At 38.7% G+C, this 21,577-nt stretch overlaps 2 protein-coding genes across 4 annotated transcripts; both read left to right on the forward strand.

The window, feature by feature from the left end:
• The first annotated feature begins 923 nt into the window (after positions 1-923).
• On the forward strand, positions 924-3,995 carry thy1 (Thy-1 cell surface antigen). The gene is made up of 4 exons (XM_058382450.1): positions 924-1,045; positions 1,848-1,903; positions 2,761-3,078; positions 3,423-3,995. The coding sequence occupies exons 2-4, from the start codon at positions 1,864-1,866 to the stop codon at positions 3,518-3,520; spliced, it is 456 nt and encodes a 151-aa protein (XP_058238433.1). The 5' UTR covers positions 924-1,045; positions 1,848-1,863; the 3' UTR covers positions 3,521-3,995.
• A 3,245-nt stretch (positions 3,996-7,240) lies between these two features.
• On the forward strand, positions 7,241-20,351 carry usf1l (upstream transcription factor 1, like). 3 transcript variants are annotated; one of them, XM_058383790.1, is made up of 11 exons: positions 7,241-7,309; positions 8,368-8,464; positions 15,065-15,114; positions 15,345-15,460; positions 15,617-15,742; positions 16,451-16,598; positions 17,094-17,148; positions 17,269-17,327; positions 18,016-18,110; positions 18,246-18,374; positions 19,363-20,351. In XM_058383790.1, exons 2-11 carry the CDS (start codon positions 8,457-8,459, stop codon positions 19,450-19,452), a joined length of 876 nt encoding a protein of 291 aa, XP_058239773.1. In that variant the 5' UTR covers positions 7,241-7,309; positions 8,368-8,456; the 3' UTR covers positions 19,453-20,351. The 3 variants fall into 3 exon arrangements, with proteins under 3 accessions (XP_058239773.1, XP_058239775.1, XP_058239776.1); XM_058383792.1 differs by having other exon boundaries at positions 7,244-7,372; XM_058383793.1 differs by having other exon boundaries at positions 7,256-7,346.
• Positions 20,352-21,577: the final 1,226 nt, after the last annotated feature.

The following is a 21,577-nucleotide window of genomic DNA, read 5'->3' on the forward strand; positions in this document are numbered from 1 at the left end:
GGGTGGGATATATTAGGCAGCAATTGAACATTTTGTCCTCAAAGTTGATGTGTTAGAAGCAGGAAAAATGGACAAGCATAAGGATTTGAGTGAGTTTGACAAGGACCAAATTGTGATGGCTGGACGACTGGATCAGAGCATCTCCAAAACTGCAGCTCTTGTGGGGTGTTCCCGGTCTGCAGTGGTCAGTATCTATCAAAAGTGGTCCAAGGAAGGAGGAGTGGTGAACCAGTGACAGGGTCATGGACGGCCAAGGCTTATTGATGCACGTGTGGTCCGATCCAACAGACGAGCTACTGTTGCTCAAATTGCTGAAGAAGTTAATGCTGATTCTGATAGAATGGTGTCAGAATACACAGTGCATCACAGTTTGTTGTGTTTTGGCAGCAAAATGGGGAACAACACAATATTAGGCAGGTGGTCATAATGTTGTGCCTGATCGATGTATACTTAATGAAATCATTAAATATACTTTTCTGCTTTTTCACTTTTGGGTGTAACCAGGCCTCAAAATATAAGAATCTGACCAATGAGGGGCATATTTCAGTCCAGGATGACCTGTCTTATGCTTAAAAAAAAAAAAAAAACTTTGAGAACAGAGAGAAGAGAGATTTCAGCCTGTGAATGGTAACCTTAAATCAGGACGTGCTCTCTCTATGAGGATCTGAAATCATAAGATGATAAAAAATGTCTTCCTATATTAACGGTGGAGTCTCATATATCAGGAGGATACGAGTAGGGCGTAATTACATTCATTTCTATGTAGGATTAGGAGGTAGAATAAGGATAGCCGTTAACGCATGGATGCTTCGCTTTAAGGTTTCTGACTGTCTGAATGTGGGTGCTGCTGAGGGAGAGATTTGGGGATGTTTATTGCGGGAAGGCGGATGAGGGAGGGAGGGAGGGAGGAAGGGAGGTGCGGCTCTGTGCGGTGACACAGCGCGTTACGCACTTATAGCACTATCACTATCAAGTCAGTCAAAGGAAAGACCAGAGCTTCTCCCTCCAACACCCACAGCATACCTCGTACACAAGAAAATAAACGGTAAGATTTCAGGTATACTTCATTTTTTACCAAAAAATCTGAAAAAGTAATGGAGAACGGGTGTAAATGGATAATTAGTTCAACTGCGTAACGCCTAACAGGTTAACCAGAATGCTGCGCCTTCACCACGACTTTTCCCTTTTACTTAAACCTACAGTTATGCTCAGGACTATTTTATTTTGGTGATGCACTCATCAGATAATAAACGTTTTCTAATTCCGTTATTTTTCAGCATTTTTGCTGTTGTTTTTTTTTTTTTTAGTTTGTTTGTATCTTAATGCCAGCTGCTCAGTTACTTGTTTGCTTCTGAAGAATGCAGGCGAGTTCAGTCAAGTACCATGGATTTTTTTTTTTTTTTTTGCTTTAGAAATGAAAATTCACAGGAGTTTCTTGAGAGCTGGAAATCCGTACACCTCCCAAGTACCCGTTTTTTTTTATCGTTTTGTCAATATGTTTCGTCATAATAACATCTGGTAAAGGAAGAACATTTATGCGTAATACGCATATTCAATTTATGTAGTTTACAGATTGACCCAAGACGCTTGAGCCTTGGGCGACCCCACCCATTTGGCATTTCTGCTACTTTGCAGCACGCCACATATGTGCACAATATATAATAACACAATATATATGTCATAATGTAACACAATATATATTTCCTGCCACATGCTTGCAAATTTGTTTTTGCATTAGAGGTTTGAGACTAAACTTTTGGCAACACCCAGCTTTTTATTGTTGTGCCCAAGTTCTCTCTTGGTATTTAAAATACTGGTGCTGTATTAATCTTGTGATTTCTCTCCAGGTTTCTAGAAGACAAAATGATGTACTACAGCATCCTTGCTTCGTTCTGTCTGCTGGGTAATAAAGCATTTGTATCTATCCTTCAGCCCATGTTAAATACTCCATAGCATAATAATACTACTACAGAACAGGGCTATAGAAATACACAGTAGTTTATTAATTTCCTTCGACTGCAAAATAATCTGTTCCAAGTTACCAAACAGGTCTTATGATTGTTAGTTAGTCTTTAAGCATGACACAATCGCTGCTTCAACTGTAAATTTTACTAAAGTTACGGACATTTCGTAATGCGTCTTGCAGTCACTGTGTAGAAATATAACTGAAAGTGCACAGATTGTGTAGTGACATAAAACTGATCAACGTACATTACTTCTTGTGGAACCTCTGGGAGACAAGTTAGTTCCTGTTGTCATTTGTTATAAGAGCTATAGAGTATCTTTCCATTAGAAGACTCCTCTAAAGCAGACTCCTTTTCTCTCACTTAAAGTTAAGACAAAAAAAAAAAAACAGGGTTGTCATGTCACTACGAAACCACCTTTTTTTATGGTAGAAAACTTGAAAAGAATGAATATTGAGTTAGACTGCCTCACAGACCATACAGTAACGATCAGTGACGATGTATTCGAATGGGTGATTTGAATGATAGCCAACACTGTTGTCAGAAAATGTAAAAATTACTCTACACCTCCTGACCAGTCAGATTTGAGAATTCATCCACCCAGTGATGTAAATAAATATAACACAGTACATAACAGAATATAACATGTTATACATAAACAGTATAGATATATCTATCTGCATGCATACCACCTCCTCAATAAATGGTTTTATTTTTAATCCCAGAAGTTATAAAAGCGCTACTGGAGTTTTTCTGACCATCCACAAAAATAATGATGTGTCTTACTGTCCTATAGGCATGGCCAGCTCTCAAAAAATAGACGATCTCTCTGCCTGTTTGACTAAGGAGCAAAACCTAAATTTGACCTGCAAGTTCACCCCTAAACAGGGAGATATGCCTGTATGTAACTTTGCAATTAATAAGAAAGTAGTGGCCACTACTAATACCACCGGAGCTGTGGATCCAACCTACAAGAACCGGGCCTCAGTCACCCTGAAAGGCAATGTATGCTCGTTGACTCTGACAGGATTTTCAGCTGACCAGCCCGAGACGTACGTCTGTACCATCTACCAGAATAATACGAATGCTGAACAGTCAAAAACTGTGGAAAAGAGTAAGAATTACATTTACGTTTGTTTTGTTGAAAAATAGAATGACCATATTCGTGTATTTCTATTCTTCTTGTTTCCTTCTCTTCAGTATCAACTGTGTCTTTTTCTTTCTGGCTCATGTTCTGTCTGATCTGTTAGTCTGTCTCAGCATAATTGGATTGTGCATTAATGTCATGAAAAGATGCCAATTAAAACTCAAGAGTCATTCTGCATCCAGCAGGAAGTGTGCTGTAAAACAAAAACACATTACTCATTGGACTACTTTCTTGTTGTGAATTAAGCATGCTCAGTTCAACGATGCCCTGATGTTATCGCTATCCAAACATATTTTATTTGTTTGTTCTAGAAAACATGAGTCCCTGCTCTGATGCCAATGTTCTGAAGCATGGTGGTGTGATTCTGCTGTTGGCTGTTGCCCTGTCTCTGTTGTCTGGCATACTGTGAGCCATCAGGATGAATGGTGGAAAGAAATATAGCCTTAACCATACACCAGTGAAGCCAAAGTTTCCTTCCTGCACTGAAGAAATGATCTGCTACTGTTCCCAAACTTTAAGTGCTTTCAAATGATTAGGATAATGCTTGTAGTCTTTCATTTATATACAATATATCTGTGTATGTGGTGGTGACAGATCGGTGTTGGGATTTCCATGCATTTGTCATGAATTCTTGCTGTAACGGCATGCTGTATTACATCATATTACATACCACATTGGATCCAAAGAAATGTCTAGCATGTGGGTACTGTTTTAACTGTGTTTGTATAAACCTAGTTTTTTTTTTCTTATGTTTTAGTACTAGAAAATTGTTGGTTTCATTGGATTTTTACTGAGTGTTGCATTATTGCATTAAATGTGATTGACTGGATAGCTTGTCTGAGCTTGATACCTTGTTTTAATGAAATAAATGCATTTTCTGCTACTATCCGTATCAATAATCTGGAAAGTTTACTTAAGTTAAAACAGATTCCTTGGGTTAAGCCCTACCTCCCATCCAACAGAAAGGGAGCACTGTTAAGCTGAGGTGAATAAACATGCTACGGTGTGTCTAGTGAGGTGGCCCGTTTCCAGGAAATCACAAAATCATGAAAATGAACTGCTTAAATATTAAACCTGGGGTCTTCAGTGGCATCCTAGACTTATTTTAGAATCAAATTGTTTGATTTTTTTGGTTTAAACTCCCTTCACTGACATGATTTTATTTTCATTTTGCTTTCCTACATTACCCATAATACTCTCTGACAGCTTGCTGACATAATCACTACCTAAAAAGGTTGCATTGTACCCCTTTAATCATTCAGTATCTCTCATGTACTCATTTGTACACATCTGTACACTCTGCTCATCATGCTCATCCTCTAGTAAGATGGCAAATTAGATGAAACCGATTCTCTGCTGGAACTATGAGTTTCCATGTTTGTTTTCTTCATTATCTCTACACTGGATCCCTCACAAATATGACATAAATGAGACTAACAAAACGATGAGAAAGACGCCTGGGCTAATGGTGAAATCCGATCATTATCATGTGTGATTGAGAACGTTTAATTGTTTCCTCCTATTATGTTCAGTTTAAAACCTTTAGCAGATGCCATTTCCCAGAGCAGATTACCGAAGTGCTTTGTAGTTTCAGTCGAAAACAGATCAGATCATGATGCTTGTCGACTAGGACAGTGACCAAGCATGACATCAGCCAGAAAACCCTGTCGGGGAGGATAGTAAAGTATGATGATGATGATGTTTTATTCATGTTTTTTTCTATTTAAATAGTTTAAGTGCATGTTCAAGTGCTTAGTGGAGAGGTGGGTCTTTAATCTTCTCCAGAAGACAGTCAGTGACTCAGCTGTTCAGAGAGCTAGGGGAAGTTCATTCCACCACCTGGGTGCAAGGACAAAAAAAGAGATGATGAGCTGAGTCAAGCCATGCTAGATGTTCAGAGGGAGTGTGGTGCAGACTGTGGGTTCATCAGTATTTTTAAAATGGGTTTGTTTTGTTTGGCTTCTTTTATTTTTTTTAACTAGGAACTTTATGAAGGGAGCATAACTGACATTCTTGCTGTGACCCACAACCACATTACTGCTTATGGGAATATCAAAAATCAGAAACACTTTATTCCTTTTTAGGGAATAAGTACCAGGACTATTATATTGTGTTTCAGAGTGGATGTGTCCTTTAATGTCACTCCTTTATAGTATAGTATAGAATATGGCATATAGAGTACAGGGTCCACCACCCAAATACACTAATCAGGCATAACATTATGACCACCTGCCTAATATTGTTTTGGTCCCTCTTTTGCTCCCAGAACAGCCCTGACCCGTCATGCACTGTGTATTCTTACACTTTTTTTTTTTTTATCAGAACCAGCATTAACTTCTTCAGCAATTTGAGCAACAGTAGCTTGTCTATTGGATCAGATCACACGGGCCAGCCTTCGCTCCCCATGTGCATCAGTGAGCCTTGGCCGCCCATGACCCTGTCGCCAAGTCACCACTGTTCCTTCCTTGGACCACTTCTGATCCACTGCAGACCAGGAACACCCCACAAGAGCTACAGTTCTGGAGATGCTCTGATCCAGTCGTCTAGCCATCACAATTTGGCCCTTGTTGCTCAAATCCTTATGCTTGTCCATTTTTCCTGCTTCTAACACATCAACTTTGAGGACAAAATGTTCACTTGCTAATCCCACCCACTAACAGGTGCCATGAAGAGGAGATAATCAGTCTTATTCACATCACCTGTCAGTGGTCATAATGTTATGCCTAATCAGTGTAATGTCTGCTCTGTGCTGGTGCTAATGTGATTCCTTTGCCTTGATGGTTTACTTTGCACCAGCATTTAGCAACTGGCTAAAGTGCTTGCCAGTGTGTTTCAGCAGATAGCAGAAACTGGTCAGTCTAAACTGTATTTTTACAGTATTGTAGGATCAGCTGACGCTACAAGCTAGGTACCTACCACCATCTATTAGAAATATTCAATATAGCCGAATTAACTCAATATGTGGGTTAAAGTTGGAAAAAGTTATATCTTCAGTTATATATTACAGTTATATTTCTATATTTCAAATGATTTTTCAAAGACATAAATTACCCTTTTGACAAGGGGTAAGTTATGTCTTTAAAATTGAATAGAAATTTTCCTTCACATGTAGAAAAGTAATCACCCTGAGAATTTCAGAAATGTATAAAGTATTTGATGTTAATGGACAAAGACAAAGACATTGAAAATTCAAAATATGACAAAATATTTGTATTGACTAAATACACTATATTGCCAAAAGTTTTGGGACACCCCTCCAAATCATTGAATTCCAGGTGTTGTTTTTCAGGGGTTGTGCCCGACCCCTTAGTTCCAGTTTAAAAAAGGATCTCTTAATGCTTCCTTATAGCAAGACCTATTGGACAATTTCATGCTCCCGAATTTTGTGGGAACAGTTTGGGGATGTCCCCTTCCTATACCAACATGGCCACGCACCTGTGCACAGTTTAAGGTCCATAAAGACATGGATGAGGGAGTTTGGTGTGGAGGAACTTGACTGGCCTGCACAGAGTCCTGACCTCAACCCGATAGAACACCTTTGGAATGAATTAGAGCGGAGACCAGGCCAAAACTGGGACGTCTGCCTTTACATGGAATATGGAGTTGGCCCACCCTTTGCAGCTATAACAGCTTCTGGGAAGGCTTTCCACAAGGTTTAGGAGTGTGTTTATGGGAATTTTTGACCATTCCTGTAGAAGTGCATTTGTGAGGTCAGGCACTGATGTTGGACGAGAAGGCCATCTCTGCTCTAATTCATCCCAAAGGTGTTCTATCGGGTTGAGATCAGGACGCCAAATTGTCCAAACTGAGATCCAAAATGTCTTGGTATACTGAAGAATTAAGAGTTTCTTTCACTGGAGCTAAGAGGCTGAGCCCAACCCCTGAAAAACAACACCTGAATTCAACGATAAGGAGGGGTGTCCCAAAACTTTTGGGAATATAGTGTATATATCAGTAGACGGTGCAATGTTTTACTCTTAATTAACAAATATATAAAATCATACATAAATCCAACAACTACTATTACTATTACTACAAATACTACTACTAATAGCATTTTAAATAAATAAATATATAAGAATGAAACAATAGTTTGTCGCCATCTAGTGGACGATGTGAATTTACAAGCCTTGTACAATGCGCATGCGTAAAAGATTACAAACACTGACCGGAATGTTTTGCTTCGGGAGGTCTTATGGTAATTTTGCATAATAAATTTGCAAGAAAAATCCCAGGTCGGTTAAAGTGGACGGGTTATAAGGTTATACAACTTGTTTTATTCTAAAAATAAATATATTTTTTATTGTAAATTTCGCTTTATTGCTTGTAGTTTGCTATAAAGACGGATGGCTAAGTAGCTAGCTGCACTGCTAACTGTTGAAGGCTAACTGGTTATGCTCATGGCTTTCTTGGATACTCTCAGGATTATGTTTTTCCTTTTATTTACATGTATTTTTTAATTTGAATTTATCTGACGCTTAAAGTGCAGTAGTTTGTACTGTAAAGGCAGTACATGAGTGCTAACAAGGCTACTACAGAGTACAGGAAGAGCAGCATGCTAACAACCCTGATGTGCTAAGTGCTCAGGAGGTTTGGAGCCATTATTAATATTTAGTGTTGAAGGTCACTAAATAATACGAATTTCTAAAAACAGAAATGAAGAAATATATTTTTAGGTAAATATGATTACCTGTGAAAGTGTGAAATGTAAAGTCAGCTTAGATATTTCTGCTGATTTTGCTGAATAAAATGTAAAAAAGAAAAAAAAAAGTCAGTCCTTTTCATATTACAGTGTCCATGCACTCATTTGTATATTTGTGAAAACACTCCAAATAAGAGATGAAACAAATCCATCATAAAGTATAATTTTGTATAAATATATTCTTATGTGTTGTATATTGTACATAGTGTCATGGCTTTTATATTTATATATATATATATATATATATATATATATATATATATATATATATATATATTTTTTTTTATTTTTTTTTTTTTTATTTGTATTTATGTTGAACTTTAAAAAATATACCTGAAAAACACAGTTTATTAAACAAACCATTATCATTATTCAATATCTTTATATCATTTTCTATCCTAGCCTGCCTAAGAATGAACGTACTTTCCAAATCATTTGTTCAAATCAGCATTCCAGCTGTGTGAATGTAGGTGTGCTATCAAGAGCCAAACGGACAGGTACAGCCATGCGTTACATATCATAACAAGCCTCCATCATGTCTGTGCTTTAACCAGGAGCTGTGTGTGAACTCAGAGACTGACTAAACTGACTATTGCGCAGGACTGAGAAGGGCCTGAAACATTGCAGGGCAGACTTGACACCAATGAAGGGGTGAGTTTCACTGCTTACACACAGTTGAAGTGTTGTTGAAATGGTCTCTTAAGGTACTTTCACACATGCTGCAGTTTATTACTGCAATTCGCCAGAATTCGTTCCTACTACTGGTTGCTATAGTGAGAAGAGTGATGAGAGCGGGTGGCACAACCAGCGTTCCAAATTTCTTCTGCGTTCTAGTTTTCTCACACACACATATAAAACACCGATCAGGCATAACATTATGAGCACAGGTGAAGTGAATAACACTGCTTATCTCCTCATCATGGCACCTGTTAGTGGGTGGGATATATTAGGCAGCAAGTGAACATTTTGTCCTCAAAGTTGATGTTAGAAGCAGGAAAAATGGGCAAGCGTAAGGATTTGAGCGAATTTGACAAGGGCTAAATTGTGATGGTTAGATGACTGGATGAGAGCATCTCCAAAACTGCAGTTCTTGTGGGGTGTTCCCGGTCTGTAGTGGTCAGTATCTATCAAAAGCGGTCCAAGGAAGGAACAGTGGTGAACAGGCGACAGGGTCATGGGTGGCCAAGACTCATTGATGCACGTGGGGAGCGAAGGCTGGCCCGTGTGATCCGATCTAATAGACGAGCTACTGTTGATCAAATTGCTGAAGAAGTTAATGCTGGTTCTGATAGAAAAGGTGGGACCAACACAATATTAGGCAGGTGGTCATAATGTTATGCCTATTCAGTATATATGTGTATATATGTGTGTGTGTATATATATATATATATATATATATAAATTATATACAACATCAAGGAAACACAGTGTGTTCTCTTTGTCATGGACCTTCACTTCTTCTGTCTTCACTTGCATTGGTAGTCGCTGCACCAAGTTGCTCCGTATTTGAATAAACTTTTCTTAGCTCACATCGCTGCAAACACCGACATCTAGTCTCCCCTGGCTGCTGACGCTCATGTTGCCGGAAGTCGCCAGCTCTCATAGAAAATGAATGACTTTAGTTTGCTTTGTGTGTGTGAATGTAGGCTTTAACCTTTAGAGAGGCCACCAGTGAGAAATTATGGCACGGACAAAGGACAAATGCATATATTTCTACTGCTCAAAGGAAAATAAATAAAATATCTCTTCTTAAGACATTTGTAGTATTAGCTTTATGGTTCAAAAAGGAGTTAAAGGAGCCTTTAGGATGAAACATGGAGGATGTTTCACTCAAGAAAGTAAGCAGCTGGTTGGGTTTTTTTTTGTTGTTGTTTTTTGTTTGCTTTTTCTCTTTTGCTTTCTTTCCTTTTTTAAATTCCATAGACATGATCAGACACTGGGTTTCCTCCCAGGTGCTAAGCTTGTTTTCAGTTCCTGCTAGTGCCCGGGGTGTTTTGCATTCAGCAAGTGAATTACATACCCAATAGGATTCAGGTCAGATGATTAACTTGCCAATTGCAGAATATTTACTTATTTGTCTTTAAAAAGTCTTGGATTACTTTAGAAGTATGCTTCTGGTTATCGTCCATCTGCATTAATAATGAATTTTCATAGCATAGCATATCCTCTCTCTCTCTTTCTGTCTCTCTGGTCCTTATAATTAATGTCCTCTTAATCTAACAAGTGCAATGTAGTCCACGCAACACAGGCACAATGCCTTTTGCAACACCACAGATGCCATGAAGTAGATTGTCCTCACTTCAAGATCTTACTGATTACTCAAAGACTTGCTATGTGCCCAAAAACGAAAACAGGAGGTGTGGTTGCAGAGTCATGTTCTGTACTTAACAGTTTATATAATTCCCCCACTGTTTAATTAGATAGTTGGTTTCTCATATTAGAGAAACCTGAAGCATACCCAGTGAAAACTTTGGGGGGAAAATTTAAGCCATTTTAGAGTTCATTTTTCTTTGTCATAATACAAGTACAAATATAGCTGCAAGCAGCAATGACGGGCCCTCGCACTATGGGCCATCACTACACGGTGCCATCGCTGCCCAGGTGCACCAGACACAGTGAGAACAGTGGGTACATGCATTAAAAGGGGAAATACCCAAAGGACAAGAGTGACAATTTGGGTGTACTGAAAGTGATCACAGCAAAGTCCACTGATGGCAAACCGAAAACTGACTTTCCTTCTAAACTATATAAGGACAAAAGGGACAGTTTGGGTGTAATGAAATAGATCATAGCAATGTCCAGTGATGTCCAAAGGGACAATGACTCTCCCTCTAAACTATATTACTATATCAGTTTATTTATATATATATATATATATATATATATATATATATATATAGAGAGAGAGAGAGAGAGAGAGAGAGAGAGAGAGAGAGAGAGAGAGAGTCACTCAGAAAAATGTATACATTTGTATACACATTTCAGGATTTAAGAAATTTTTTTATACAAAAATTTGTATAAATATTGTATTACTAAGTTTATTGCTATACGTTATAGATTGATTTATATGATGATATTATGATAATATTATTAATATTATACTAATATTATTTACATATATAATATAATAATATAATATTATATAATATAATACTATTTTTCTTTTCCTGAAGTGTATATACATTTTTTGGTTGACTCTGTATATATGAATTGTGAAAATGAAGAAATATTGTAAAAAAAAAAAAATATTAAAATAACGGGATAAGAGCCTCTAGTGGACATAGTCTAGTACTGCAGGAGTCAGGTGAAAATGGACTAGTCAATGGACTGATAAATGTAAAAATGTGTTGTGAGCCGTCACAAAATCATGAAACTAAGCAGGATCACTCACAACCAGTTGTTCGTTCTATTTAAAAAAATTTTTTGAAACATTAGGGCTTTCCACTGTTAAGATATAAGAACATTAATATTTTTCTATTATGTCCTCACAATAGCAACATCATTCAAAATATCACAAATTCCTTCACAGTTTCACATCAGCCATGTCCGGACATTATTCTGACTGATTTTCAACCAAATCAGGTGAAAGTAAGGGAAAACATTAGAGATTTCTAAAAATGACACACTTCCTGCTGCCAGTTGGTGGCGCTATGACTGACACTGACAGTAGTCATGTCCGTGTGATCAGCTTTCTTCTCTTAACATAAATTTGAGGTTTGATGTACATGACACAATATACACCGAAGTTATTAGCCACTTCCTGTTTCCTTTTATTCGCCATAAGTTTAAGGGCTCCTCACGGCTGAACCGTTTGAGATATCAAAAATCCCTTATCAACTTTAGATCCTCAATGTCTTTAGATCATATTGGACCCTGTTTGGTCAAAATCATACAAATCCCCTACGAGGAGTATATCAAATTCCATTGGGTGCGTTTTTCAAACATCCCAAAATAACTGGACTTCCTGTTAAGCAGATCCCATGACAGGTGGATGAACGTCATTTAGCTCAATGAGATCTAAATGTATACCGGGTCTCATGCATATACGTCCAAGTGAATATGAGCTGTGCAGCTATATTTCTGACATAGTTCCAGGGGGCGTTGTGACAGCCTGTGCCACGCCTGGTGACCAGCCCCACTGGACTTTCTCATACCCATTTACACTCTCTATGTGAAATATTTTGGAACATTAGGCCTTTCCAGTCGTAAGATATGAGAAGATTCATTTTCTTCTATTATGTTGTCATGTAAATTGTCGCCATAGTAACATGATTCAAGGTATCAAAAATTCCTTCACAGTGTCACATCAGCCATGTCCTGTCATTATCCTGACTGATTTTGAAACAAATCAGGTGAAAGTAAGGGAGAAAATATTAAGAGATTTCAAAAAGTGACACACTTCCTGCTGCCACTTGGTGGCGATCAGCTTTCAATGCTTAACATAATCCTAAGGTTTCATGTAGATCACTTAATGTTCACAGAGGTTATGAGCCACTTCCTGTTTCGTTTTATTCGCCATAAGTTTAAGGGCTTCTCACGGCTGAACCGTTTGAGATATCAAAAATCCCTCATCAATTTTGCGTTATCAATGTCTTGAGATCATTTTAGCCTTGGTTTGGTGGCGGTTGTATCATTTCCCTAGGAGGAGTATTTCAAATTCCATTGGGTGCGTTTTGCAAACAACTCAAAATAACTCACTTCCTGTGGATTAGACTTAATGACATGCAGTGTGAAAGTTGTTCAGTTCAATGAGATCTAAGTGTGTACCAAGTTGTACATGGATACGTGCAAGTGTGTATCAGCTATGCAGCAAGATGTTCCAGGGGGCGCTGTAACGGGTGTGTGTGCCACGCCCAGGGCCGAGCCACGGTGATGTCCTAATGGCCGCAGATTCCAACCTGTCTGCTGATTTTCAAGAGTTTTTGAGCATGTTAAGGGGTCCAAAATGCCCCGAAAGATTTTGAGAAAAAATACACTATATTGCCAGAAGTATTCGCTCACCCATCCAAATAATCAGAATCAGGTGTTCCAATCACTTCCATGGCCACAGGTGTATAAAATCAAGCACCTAGGCATGCAGACTGTTTTTACAAACATTTGTGAAAGAATGGGTCGCTCTCAGGGGCTCAGTGAATTCCAGCGTGGAACTGTGATAGGATGCCACCTGTGCAACAAATCCAGTCGTGAAATTTCCTCGCTCCTAAATATTCCACAGTCAACTGTCAGCTGTATTATAAGAACGTGGAAGTGTTTGGGAGCGACAGCAACTCAGCCACGAAGTGGTAGGCCACGTAAACTGACGGAGCGGGGTCAGCGGATGCTGAGGCACATAGTGCGAAGAGGTCGCCAACTTTCTGTAGAGTCAATCGCTACAGACCTCCAAACTTCATGTGGCCTTCAGATTAGCTCAAGAACAGTGTGCAGAGAGCTTCATGGAATGGGTTTCCATGGCCGAGCAGCTGCATCCAAGCCATACATCACCAAGTGCAATGCAAAGCGTCGGATGCAGTGGTGTAAAGCACGCCGCCACTGGACTCTAGAGCAGTGGAGACGCGTTCTCTGGAGTGACGAATCGCGCTTCTCCATCTGGCAATCTGATGGACGAGTCTGGGTTTGGCGGTTGCCAGGAGAACGGTACTTGTCTGACTGCATTGTGCCAAGTGTAAAGTTTGGTGGAGGGGGGATTATGGTGTGGGGTTGTTTTTCAGGAGTTGGGCTTGGCCCCTTAGTTCCAGTGAAAGGAACTCTTAATGCTTCAGCATACCAAGACATTTTGGACAATTCCATGCTCCCAACTTTGTGGGAACAGTTTGGAGCTGGCCCCTTCCTCTTCCAACATGACTGTGCACCAGTGCACAAAGCAAGGTCCATAAAGACATGGATGACAGAGTCTGGTGTGGAGGAACTTGACTGGCCTGCACAGAGTCCTGACCTCAACCCGATAGAACACCTTTGGGATGAATTAGAGCGGAGACTGAGAGCCAGGCCTTCTCGTCCAACATCAGTGTGTGACCTCACAAATGCGCTTCTGGAAGAATGGTCAAAAACTCCCATAAACACACTCCTAAACCTTGTGGACAGCCTTCCCAGAAGAGTTGAAGCTGTTATAGCTGCAAAGGGTGGACCAACGTCATATTGAACCCTATGGATTAGGAATGGGATGTCACTTAAGTTCATATGCGAGTCAAGGCAGGTGAGCAAATACTTTTGGCAATATAGTGTGTATATATATATATATATATATATAAAAATTATTTAAAAAAAAAAAAAATATATATATATATATATATATATATATATATATATATATATATATATATATATATATATATATATATATATATATATATAAAATTCTAACGAAAACAATAGGGCTTCTGCTCCTTCGGTGCTCAGGCCCTAAAAAGTCTTTTGGTAAAGTTAACACAAGTATATTTACCTGTGACCTAACCTAATTTGTTCTGTTTTCTAATTAATCACAGTGTGCCATTGTATAGCCATAATCTGCAGCTTGAAATGACCAAAACTGAGGTTTTAGGGGTTATTTGAAACAAACCTTAAACAAACACCCTGACCCACATAATTAAGGTGTTTAGTATCATTGAAGTCATTGAGGCAGGTGTGTTGGAGCTGAACTGCAGAGTGCTCAGGAGCTAGATTCAGAAACTCTGCTTGATTGAGTGTTTCTGTTCATTTCAGATCAAGTTTTTCTTTCATGATACTTGATTTTAATAATATACTTTTTGATGATCTCCTGAGTCATGCCTGTGATTTTCATTTCGCTTCATTCAATTCATGTTGCAAGAGCAATGCAGCAGATCTCAACCATAAACAAAAATGCACCAGTGGTTTTTGTGGGTGTGGGTAAGTTCATTGCAGGTTAGCAACATATTAAAGAAGTGAGGAGTAACTATGAGGAGTTATTTATCTGGCCCTGAGGTGACAGCTGATGTTATATTTTGTACAGCCCCCATCCTGGTGTGTTAGTGCATGTGTGAAACGCATTCATTTTCACACTCTAATAATAAACTAATGCATATTAATATCTTGGCACTCAATTTTCTGAAGTCTGTTTTACATAGTTTTCCGGTTATTTTATAGATGGCGACAGTTTCATTGCATTTCATGCAGAGGTTTTTTGCTAATTTTGATATTTATACATATAATAAATCAAATCTTGTTAAAATTAAGACTGTGGTTTCTGTGAATCCATTTTAACAGATCCATGTCTGTTTTCTTTTTCTCTTACAGGCAACAGAAAAGCCCTGATCCGCAGGTGGAGGTGCCGATCATGGAGGAAGGTATGCCATTAAAATACATTACATTTCCTACATATTTTTTTCAATTATGCAGACATTAGAGAACGATGAATTCTCACTTCATTACGCTACCCAGAAAGGTGCACCATATTTGTAAAGCTTCTTGTTCCCAAAATACATGCTTCATTTTGTTGAAAAACTTGCTGTACTTGACTGGCTGGTTTAGCAATTCTGACTCACCGTGTGTGTGTGTGTGTGTGTGTTTATGACAGGAGCTATTGCTACAGCCGTTGATCCATCTGCTATTACCACAATACAGTCAGCTGGCACGTTTTCCTCTGAACAGCCAATAAAGTACGTTTTCAAAACGGAAGGAAATTCCGGGCAGGTACGGTATTAAACTGTGCACAAGTTGAGCACTGCTTTGTCTTTACATTTCTAAAGGACAAGATCTCAGGCTGTGCTAAAATGCTAATCAGCTGTGCTGTTTGAGAGAGGTTAGCCATGCCTTGCAGAGGTTAACCTTTTGACCTCTGTACTGCAGGTGACATATCGAGTGATCCATGTTGCTGACGGGCAGATGGAGGCTCAGGCAGATGGAACTGCAGCTGTTAGCGTTGTGACTGGCTTTCCTGCAGTGACACAGGCCGGGACACCCCCTGTGACACGGGTATCTTGATCAGTTCTTGTTGACTAATTGTTACTGAGAGAATTATTAGCCTTAGTACAAAAGTGTTGTTACTGTGTGACTGCCTTTAGAACAACTCTGTGTATTTACTAGATGTACACCACTTTATTAGGATGATTAGCCTAGCACCATGCTGTTTTCTTATTACTGGGTGATGGTCCATAGCACCATGCTGCCTCTTTATTGCCGTTAGAACATTGATTGTGTCATTCACGGCACAAATACCCATAGAACTCGTTATAACGTAGCGAGTAGACTTTTAACACATCCTTATTTATTTTTGGACTGAGCTTTATTCATGTTGTGATTATTGTGGACATAGCCATGACGTTGTTTCAATAATACTGGGCAACTACCCATTAGACTGACTGGCCTTAGAGCCATGTTTGAGTATTCAAATATGAGAGTTTGTGTTGAAATTGTGTTAAACCTTGGAATACATGACATGGAAAGAGTGATATGGTTAATAGAGTGGTTTGGTAACTGATTAGCTGGTTAACTATGACCACTTTGTGATTTGGATATAGGGCACATGGTCTACTACTTTACCGTACCCTTTGTGATTTGGTCGGTGCTCTGGTTGCATTCTTCAGAATATTTACACACTTCATGGAAACACATGCTGCCCTGCATATTGTTATGTCCTTTTATTAGTGTTTGGATGGGAACATATTTAATGTGTGTCTGCAGGCTGTGTACTCCCAGGCTGAGGGTCTGGTGACGGACGCCACTGAAGGTCACTACTACTATCCATCCACTATCGGTGACACTGCCCCGGCCACCATAGTAACCAATGTCCATGCGGCTGATTCACTGCTCACGCAGCCTGCTTCTGCAGGTATGTAAGAGGAGTTTGCATGATGAAGTCATCGCTCAGCCCCTTATTTGCCTATGGCCATTTGTTTGCGCAGTGCACACGTACACACACACTGACACATGCACACACCATTACATGGCGTTTGTATGCTATGTATAAGACACATGGGGTTTGGTAATCAAAGAAATGGTAGGTGAATTGCCATTGTACCCAGAAAATGGCAAAAGAAACATATACTACAATACCTGAATAGAATTGAATGTGCATTGCAATATTTGGAGATGTACAAGCGTGCTACATTGTCCTATTATTTACTCACAGTTTACAAATCAGAACTAGTAAGCATGATTGGGAAACATTAATTCAGCAACTTGCTAATATGCAGCTTAATTTGACGGCTGGTTATTTCCTCGTACCTTAATTCTAAATCTTATTTTCTGAATTACTGTTTCCATTTAGAGCTATGGTTCTGATATTGGAGATTATATAACATATTTTCATTCCTTTTGCCCTCAGGCCAACTCTATGTGATGATGTCACCACAGGAAGTGTTAGGCTCAGCCAATCAGAGGTATGTATACATCTTGTCTGGCTTGGATGTGTGACATCTAACATATTTAGGTATGTACGTGTCCTTATTTTGCTTTCCATTTCACCTAAACGCTTTCATGTTCTCTTCTTGATTCCACAGTAAGGCCGAGACGCCTTGCACTTCAAGAGATGACAAGAGGAGAGCACAGCACAATGAAGGTAATGAAGCCCTCAAAGGTGAATAACAGAAACAGGTCCGAATTTAGTAGTTATCTATATTAGAGTCAGTTTCCTGGAGTACATATACATTCCTACAACAGCATGCCCATGTACATGGCTTGACCATTCTGAGGCTTTACAGAAATATTTACTAATTTGATCTTACCATTTAAGACCTTAATACTGTGAAAGGTTTTAAACAGAACAAAAGGGATGCAAACCAACTTTTCAGTTTGTATGTTCTAGTGTGTGTGAAGTGAGTAGTGTGGAGATTTTGCTAGCTAGCTGTAGTATTTAACCAATCAGTACTGGTAGCACAACATTTCAGTGTTTCTTGCATGGAATTCCATCACATGGAATTTGCAACTGTGTGTTCCCACGACGTAACCCAATAACTGAATCTTTAAAAGATAATTGAAGTGGAAATTGTAAAACAATGTACTTCTGGAGTGTGCCAGAATGACCAAGCATTTTCACTCAGTGATAGCTAGTGTGCAGAAAGTGGGAGAACACAACTGCCCACAGATCCACAGTGATGTACTTAAAAATCCTAACTGCAGAGGCAGGTCGTGTTTAATGGAAGATAATCAAATTTTCTACGAAAGGTTTATTTTCAAATAATGGCTTTTTACAATAAATACATCTTTTAATGTTAACCTGCGATTTGATTTTGTTTTCTCCCTCTCAGTCGAACGTAGACGCAGGGACAAAATAAACAACTGGATCGTCCAGCTGTCCAAAACAATCCCTGACTGCGCTGTGGACTCGGCCAAAACTAGCCAGGTGAGTCTGATCTCTACACAGTCACAGCAAAGAGATTGTGTTGAAAGATAAGTCTGATGCAAACACAGTGTATGGTCAGTCTGATTAGTCATTCTGTCTTTTGCTTTTTCTCTTTTTCCTCATTGGGGTTTTCAGAGTAAAGGTGGCATCCTGTCAAAAGCCTGCGATTACATTCAGGAGTTGCGCCAAAGCAATGCTAGATTATCAGAGGAGCTGGAAACACTGGAGAGACTGAGGCTGGACAACCAGCTCCTCAGACAAGAGGTGACAAGCTCCTGCTTTACTAGGTTAACAGGATACACTGCCTGATTGAAGCCTAGTTTAAATTGGATTTGACTATTTTAATTAACATGTGTGTCATGGGTAAGCATTGTGCACTAACACTCACCTGAGAGCAGTGTTGCCAGATTGGGTGGATTTCCACCCAATTGGGCTTCTTTTGGTCACGTCTCACCGAGAAAAAGTGCATTGGGTGGGTTGATAAAATCTGGGCTGGTTTTTGATGCAACTGGCGGGTTTTTATTTTTGAATATAAACATGATATTTTATAAATTTTCTGTTCAAACGAATAAATAAAGTATAATATGTAATGACATTTTAATTATATGGTTCAGTTTAGCCAATAAGGTTCAGGAGAGTCCTGTCCAGTTAGACTTCAGTCTTGATTAACAGGTTATTGTAATCGTTCTACTCGTTAAGCCGATATCACAAAGTTATTAACTGTTTGTTATTGTATTAGTTATAACAGTATGCATATTGGGCTGGTATTTTTTTTTTTTTAATGGGTGGGTTTTAAGCTTTAATTGTGATGGAAATCTTCAGTCCAATCTGGCAACCCTGCCTGAGAGGAGAAAAAACATTACTGGATGATACAGCCCAGTGTGTCTGGGTCATGTTTCATGTACGGTGTGAACACATTTGTACATTGTGGAAAGCCAGTCCAAATGAACGTCTGTGTACAGTGTAAGCAACTGAGTAGAAGTGTGCATGAGAGAAAGACTATATATTTTAAGCAACTGAAGTTGTGGGTGGGTGTAAATAACAAGAACTGCCAGAGGGGGTGTGGTTGATCAGAATTATTCAGGTATGGACCTCCTAGTGTTGCTCAAACCTTGACTACACACAATAGATGAAGTGTCTCTAAGTTTAAATATATTAAGATGTTGAATGTATTCCTTACCTTGTTGTACATCCGATTTTTTTTTCTTCCCGTCTAATTTTCACTTTTTTCACTAATTTTATATCTACACAGGTGGAAGACTGGAAATCTAAGAATCAGATGCTTAGAAGCCAGCTAAGGCATCATGGTATAGTCGCTGCATCGAGCATGGATCCTCAGTGAAGCCTTGCACTTCCTCGAATCTGTGCCCCCCCCACCACCACCACAGGCTTATAATGAATCAAGCTTAAGCAGACCTGCACTCAGCATTCTTTAAAGGGCACTCTTTTAAAGTTTGTCTGGCAGAAATGTTTTTGGACTTGATTTGGAGTCTAATTTGCCTTATGGCTGATAACATTGGGTAAGGCTATGAATTATAGAGAAGATAATTGATCTTAGATAAGCTCGTAAAAGCTGTGTGTCGACTGTGAACTCCTCATGGTAAACGATTGATGGACGGATTACGCGCGGGTGGAGATCTGAACTGCACTAAAATACGTCATAGTTTTTCTTGCATAAGATCAATAGTGTGTAAAGAATTTATTTTTACGTCTTACTGGATAATAGATTAGTTTGGAAATAGGAAGTGAAGCTCATTTTACGATTCTGAATCGAAAGCAAAAGCATTTACACCACTGAAGTAGTCTGACTTGGAGAGACGTTTATCAGCTTTTGAAAATTTTCTACAAATACTGGGTAACAGGGTCAAAATTCCTCATTCTGAGATAATGTTTTGAAATACTGAATTGTGCACAGTAGAAATCCTACAGTCAGGAAAATATCTTCTGAAATGTTTTTGATAGTTCTTTCAGCTGTACAGATATACTGTTGAGTCATATGGGATGGTTTGCCATCACTATAATTCAATTTCTCTTTGTATATTTTGGTAATATACTGTATATCACCGTATATTTAGTTAACTTTGGATTGTGACAAGAAAGAATCCAGGGATTTGTGTATTTCAAACTCAAATCATTTTCAATAACATACCGATGTTATTTGTACCAAATTTCTTACAAAACAAAATCAAAAGATATGACATGCCTAACAGTTTTTTTTATTAAAATACTATTTAATCTGAAGTGGATTCTGTACTTTTCTCCAAGATGCACATTGGTTTAACTGGAATCTAGTCTAATCTATTTCCTTGGTTGTGCATGCATTCCTGCGTTTGTGTGGCTTGACCAGTCTTGAACCTCTTACCTGTTACAGATATATTTATCCGTCTGAGGCAGGCTGGGAAACTCATTAATTTTGTGAAAGAAGAAAAATGTGTGAAGTAGATGGTGGAGTTGATTTTCTTTCTATGCTTTGGGGAAGAGTTTAAATAAGCAAAGCAACCATTTTCCAGTGAATGCACAAATTACTTGAAGGCACAAATGGCAGAATTATAAGCTTTGTGAGGTTTGACTAACCGCAAACGCAACATTTCAAGCAACGTTTACCAGCCTTCCCATTCAATTTAATAACCAGCCATCACCAAATATAAATGCAGCACATAGCATTCCACATAACTTAGCTGTTAATACTGAGCTAATGGAAGAGATCAGCAGATGAAAAACATTAAGTTTTAGTTAATATACCTATACTCAAATTTATTTTATTCATATATTCTACTTTTCTGCCAATTCAACTTCAAGGACACAATCAGATCCAACTGATTTAACTAGTAAATCCTATAATCATCTAGTAATCACATTTCAGATCAAGTTCACATCTAATTCAGATATTTCTTCCTAACAAGACTAAATGCAAGTGACTGAGATCCATAATGTCCATTTACACTCATGAAACATGTTCAATACATTGTCCTTCTTAGCTGCTTTCAAGAAAACTTCCAATTACAAGCAACTCAGACTGCACTTTAAAACTTTTGAGGCACAGTTTAAGTATACACATATACTGAAAAGAAGCACTTTTTCATTTTCACAGACCATGCCTTTGGTGATGTTTAGTCTGTGTCAGAAAAGTTGACCTGTCAGCATTGCATGAGTCGCACAAATTAGTGGTTGTGACACAACACCACAGACCAATAAATGCTGTTTTGTAGAAGAGTCATTGAGGCAGTGAGAGAGACACAGTCTGTAAACAATAGAGGGAAATTAAAGGAGAAAAAGAAAATGATAAATCTAGAATTTACAGTACGTAGAGAGAGAGAGAGTGAAAGAGAGATGGAAGACAGAGTGAGAGAGAGAGAGAGAAAGAGAGAGAGAGAGAAAGTGAGAGACAGAGGGGGGGAACAGAGAGGGAGAGAGAAAAAGGGTGAAAGAGAGAGAGAGAGAGAAATTGAGAGACAGGGGGGAACAGA

This window comes from Hemibagrus wyckioides, linkage group LG28, assembly GCF_019097595.1.
Source record: "Hemibagrus wyckioides isolate EC202008001 linkage group LG28, SWU_Hwy_1.0, whole genome shotgun sequence".
In the NCBI taxonomy this organism is placed as follows: domain Eukaryota; kingdom Metazoa; phylum Chordata; class Actinopteri; order Siluriformes; family Bagridae; genus Hemibagrus; species Hemibagrus wyckioides.